The 5,038-nt window shown below is 43.7% G+C and overlaps 1 protein-coding gene across 1 annotated transcript in view; it reads right to left on the minus strand.

Moving 5' to 3' along the window:
* Positions 1-741, minus strand: part of LOC138946151 (uncharacterized) — a 2,100-nt gene extending 1,359 nt beyond the window's left edge. Inside the window, exon 1 of the mRNA XM_070317661.1 lies at positions 337-741. Within this exon, the coding sequence (XP_070173762.1) occupies positions 337-741 (405 nt within the window). The remainder of the gene's footprint in view (positions 1-336) is intronic.
* Positions 742-5,038: the final 4,297 nt, after the last annotated feature.

Genomic DNA, 5,038 nt, shown 5'->3' on the forward strand with positions numbered 1-5,038 from the left:
GTTAAAGATTGGCTGTCGTACTTTTAGTGTACTGCCTTGTTTAGTTTAGGGATTGAAACTTTCGCAAATATAATTATGTGCCCTACACCCTTTTTTCTTTAGCGAGTATGTAATAATGACTCAGTATCTCCATACTTCCAATAAACGGTTCAGGTAGACTTGTTCGTTTTGCCGATACGGTGCTGGGTCCTTGTCGTTTTTGGTACGAACTTGATCTTCCAGCCCATGTATTTGACGCGTCACTTCCGCCCACAAAGTGCGCATGCGCGTCGTATTCCGGAAGTATATGAAAGCCCCGCACATGTTTTGGGTGTCAGCTGTAGACACAGTTCCTACCAAGTCCAGGTTTTCTTCCTGTCCCAATTTAATGAAATCTGGAACCGGATTCTCAAACCAGATAAAATCCGTTTCGAAGAGGAGAAAACTGATGTTGGCTTGAACGAGAGCATTGAGTAATTCCGTTCTCCGGACCATCATGCGGATGTATCCCACTGTCCCGAATTTCAAGGGTCCAGACAGTTCATTTTGTGTCTGGTTCACAGTGTGAGTCTTGATGTTGGGCCAACGTTGATTCAACCGTACCTCCGTCTCCTTGCCTTGCACCAGAAAAATCAGCTTTTCGTGAACTCCCGGAAGTTTAGCGGTATGGCACAGCCAGTTGAAAGTCAAGGGAAGGTAAGCTTCGTTGACGATGGTCAAAAGTAGCGGCCCTTTGTTGACGGAAGTTACTGTTTTCGCCATGTTGACTATTTCGAAGCTAGTGGCTCGCTTTATGAACCTTCTTTCAGTTTTAGCGTACTGTAGTTTGTGTTTAGTTGTGTCACGCTGTTTTTGAGACTGTTTGTTATTGTCAGTCGCTCTGTCGCTGTCTTTGTGATGGTCGCGCAGAACTGGTGACAGTTGCACAAGGTTCATGTTGATCATAGAAGCTTTCACAGACATCGGGGCACACAGGCTTCCTTGTGATTTGTCGGTGAGAAGTAGGTCTGCACAAGAAGGTAAGAAAAGCTCAGGTGTAAGCGTATGTTGTTCTTCGTAAATTATCTCATTTTACACAGATCTCGACAGTCATTGTTCACCTCGACTGCTAGCGCGGTCTCGGGGGAACACTGACTGTCTCGATCTGTGAAAAATGTCATATTTTGATCAAAACTACAAATACAATTTATGTATCGATCGATTCTGGCTAGAAATCCTTTTAGTTTGTATGATTAAACGCACTCAAACATGCACTATTTTGGAGTCTCGGCTGGCCGCCTGAATACCAAGTTTTGTCGACCTCTGACGTCGCACACCACAAAGAAGGGAAATCCAGTGTTTAATCTATACCGTAAACTACCTTTTATACGCCCAGTATCGTGTAAACGCCCACCACCTACTTTTGGTCAAATTCTGCGCATAAGGTACAGTACCTAGTAAACGCCCACCCCCCATTTTAGATCATTAGAGTAAAGGGAAAAAAATCAGTCTGCTGTTTTTATGTTTAATTGTTAACACATCTATCCTCCCCTCCCCCCTCCCCATTGGGTGACACACTGACAACAAATAATCTTTCAGTTTCAGAGACGAACGTGACTTATCATCTTACGCTTGATGGCGACATTTGTTTATTCGCTTAAAATGCTGATATCGGTTTGTTCACAGCAGACCCGGATTAATCTTTACCAGATAGCATTATCTTTTGAAGTTATCAACTTGTTAACAGAGCAACATGATTTCCTTCGTGGTTTGCTTGTGTGTGTGTGTGTGTGTGTGTGTGTGTGTGTGTGTGTGTGTGTGTGTGTGTGTGTGTGTGTGTGTGTGTGTGTGTGTGTGTGTTGTGTGTGTGTGCGTGCGTGCGTGCGTGTGTGTGGGTGAGAGAGAGAGGGGAAAGGTGTGTGCAATAACGCACCCTTTGAACACGTCCATGCCGAGTGACCAACATATCGTTATTCTAGCAAAGGAACCGCTCTTGCAAAGGGTATAACATAGTAAACGCCCACCTCTAACATTTGGGCAAAATTGGTGCATGGGGTGGGGTGCGGGAGGGGGGGGGGAGTGGGCGTATACAAGGTAGTTTACGGTACATACAATCTTGGACACGTTTGCTTTAGTCTGACCCTCAAACAAATGATAACATAACGCAGAGCAATCATTCGTGATACGTGACAAATGAAGCGTCAAGAACCTCTACAATCATCCACAGCTCGCTTATCGTTGTACACCCACTAACGAAAAACACAACGACAGTCCTTGTTTTCAAGGTATTGTGACCGCGTAATTATATGAGAGAGAAAAAAAAGTAAGAGCCTCTCTCCCCAAAGCAATGCAAAGCTAAATAACAAGCGAGCACACACTAACGCTTACATACACGCATGCACACACACACGCACCTAAAGTGTGGATGGTTACCTAAGAGGCGGCACTGGGTGTAGTGCCTTTCTAGTGCACTTGCACTACAACAGCACTGGGTGCAGTACTCGCTCCGGCATCGAAGAATTTTGCACTAAAAAATGCACAAAATTTGACCTATTTCGTCGCCTATAGAGGACGGAAAGAATGTCATTTTGAACATTGTTATGACATTCTTTCCGTCAAAAAAGTCAATTTAACGGTGTTAAATGAAGCGACCATCCACACAATTAGGTTGCCATCCAGAGTTTAGGTTGCCATCCACGTGTGGATGGTTGCCTTATGGTGATTTAGGCAACCAAACCTGTGGAAACATGGGTACACCCACACACCCACACACACACACACACACACACCCTCACACACATACACACACACACACACACACGCACAGACACACACACACATACACCACACACACACATACACACACACCGTTTTCACCTCTCACACACACACACACACCCTCACACACACAGACACACACCCTCACACACACACACACACACACACACTCACACACACCCTCACACACACACACACATCCTCACACACACACACACACACACACACACACATACACACACACACCGTTACACTTGTCTCGTATCCAGGTCTATGTCTAAACATTCAGTCAACATTTGAATAAAATGTTTAAAAAAAAAAAGTACAGAAAAAAGGAAATACCCGGCAAACACAGGAAGAAGAGAGCGGAGCTCCAGTACAACACTGTCATCGTCAGCAAGACGAAGACACACAGCACTGTCACCTTGCGCAGCGGCACGTGCACATGGCTCCGAAGAAGCAGGTAGACACAGACACGCAAAGGTCATTCTCTAAATGTTTGACTTTGCATCTTGCGAGTTATTCATTCTTATTTGACGTTGTATTTTAGAAGTCTTCAAAACGGCACTGTTGATTCGGTTTAACACTTGCCTGTACATTATTCATCGTCACGTCCATTTTCGTTAATTTTGCCTATTCTAGTGAGATTTGCCTCTTCTGTCCTGAGTATAACTCTTTACGTTTACCCGACGTCATGAAGTAATGACGTCATGAAGTAATGACGTCATGAAGTAATGACACCATGCCAGGCCTTTCTTCTATGGAATACCCTTTTGTGTCAAAACTGAAAAATCAACATTTGCTAATTTCTCTATTGTATTTCTTTCCCAATTTGCTCATGATTCAAAGTTGTCATCTTGCAGATATGTGAACTTCAGGAATAAAACTACCCAACACCATTAAAACAGGTATTTTACAAGGGGTTCTTTTTCGGCCACAAGCAATGTAATGCAAGGAATTCAGGCTGAAACGCCTACTAACACCTTTCCCTCTAAAGATGGGCTGGCACCTATGATAGGTAGGCTATGCTTGCCTGTCAGTATTCCTCTGGCCATTGTTCGACATCTGTGCATGTAGATCAGAAGGAACAGAAGAACAACAAACCCCACCTACAGCTTTGCATTTGGAAAGAGTGAAAAGCCAAACACATTTTTTTTCAGAACTATTTCACTTCATTTGCAGTCTTCTTGCTTTGACTGAGGACATACACTGTAGCATGAATAGGTCAAATGAATGTGTCACAATGTAGCATGGATAGGTCAAATGAATGTGTCGGGGATGTGGTTATGTGTTGTGCACATTAACAAACCCAAAACCAACAGAGTTAGAACAGTCTAAAGCAAGTGACTTGAGATTTTGATTTAACGGACTGTAAACTGTCAAACGAAAGAAACAAAATAAGCGGCGGGAGTCCTCCGAAAGCGGCGTATGGCTGCCTATATGGCGGGATAAAAACGGTCATTCACGTAAAAATCCACTCGTGCAAAAACACGAGTGTACGTGGGAGTTTCAACCCACGAACGCAGATGAAGAAGAAGAAGAAGAAGAAGAAGCGGGAGAAGAAGAAAAGAACGAAGACGATTAAAATGATTTTCTTCCAACGGAGACTACGAAGAAAAAATGACAAGGACAGAAAAAGGAAGACAAGAAAGACACAACAAGTTGCGTAAGGCGAAATTATCCTACATACGTGAGAGAGACACTCGTGAGATAATAATCGTTCAAATCACACGTGTGTATATTGTAACGGGATGGGCGCGCGAGCTGTGTTGGCTCTGGTTGTTGATTGTTGTGTGTGTGAATGTTAATGAAGAATAAAGCAAACACAAATTGTTCCAGGTTTCAATGTTCAGATTTATTCATCTGAACAAATTCGTATCGAACTTCAATATATCAGTGCATCATTCATTCACATATAAAAATAGGCATGACATATGATGACCTTGTTCTGGACTATCTTCTTTACTGTAGACTGCGATCTCTTTATGTAGCTTAGAACCTAATATTCTCAACTCAATATTATATCCTTCCTAGTCCAGTCTCGAAGAAGCTGCCCCGATTTCTCCTGTCGGATAGCCCCACTTTCTTCTTGTAGACTGCTATCCCTTCCTAGTCCAGTCTCGAAGAAGCCGCCCCGATTTCTCCTGTCAGATAGCCCCACTTTCTTCTTGTAGACTGCTATCCCTTCCTAGTCCAGTCTCGAAGAAGCCGCCCCGATTTCTCCTGTCGGATAGCCCCACTTTCTTCTTGTAGACTGCTATCCCTTCCTAGTCCAGTCTCGAAGAAGCCGCCCCGATTTCTC

The sequence above is a fragment of the Littorina saxatilis genome, linkage group LG13 (assembly GCF_037325665.1).
Source record: "Littorina saxatilis isolate snail1 linkage group LG13, US_GU_Lsax_2.0, whole genome shotgun sequence".
Taxonomy (NCBI): Eukaryota; Metazoa; Mollusca; class Gastropoda; order Littorinimorpha; family Littorinidae; genus Littorina; species Littorina saxatilis.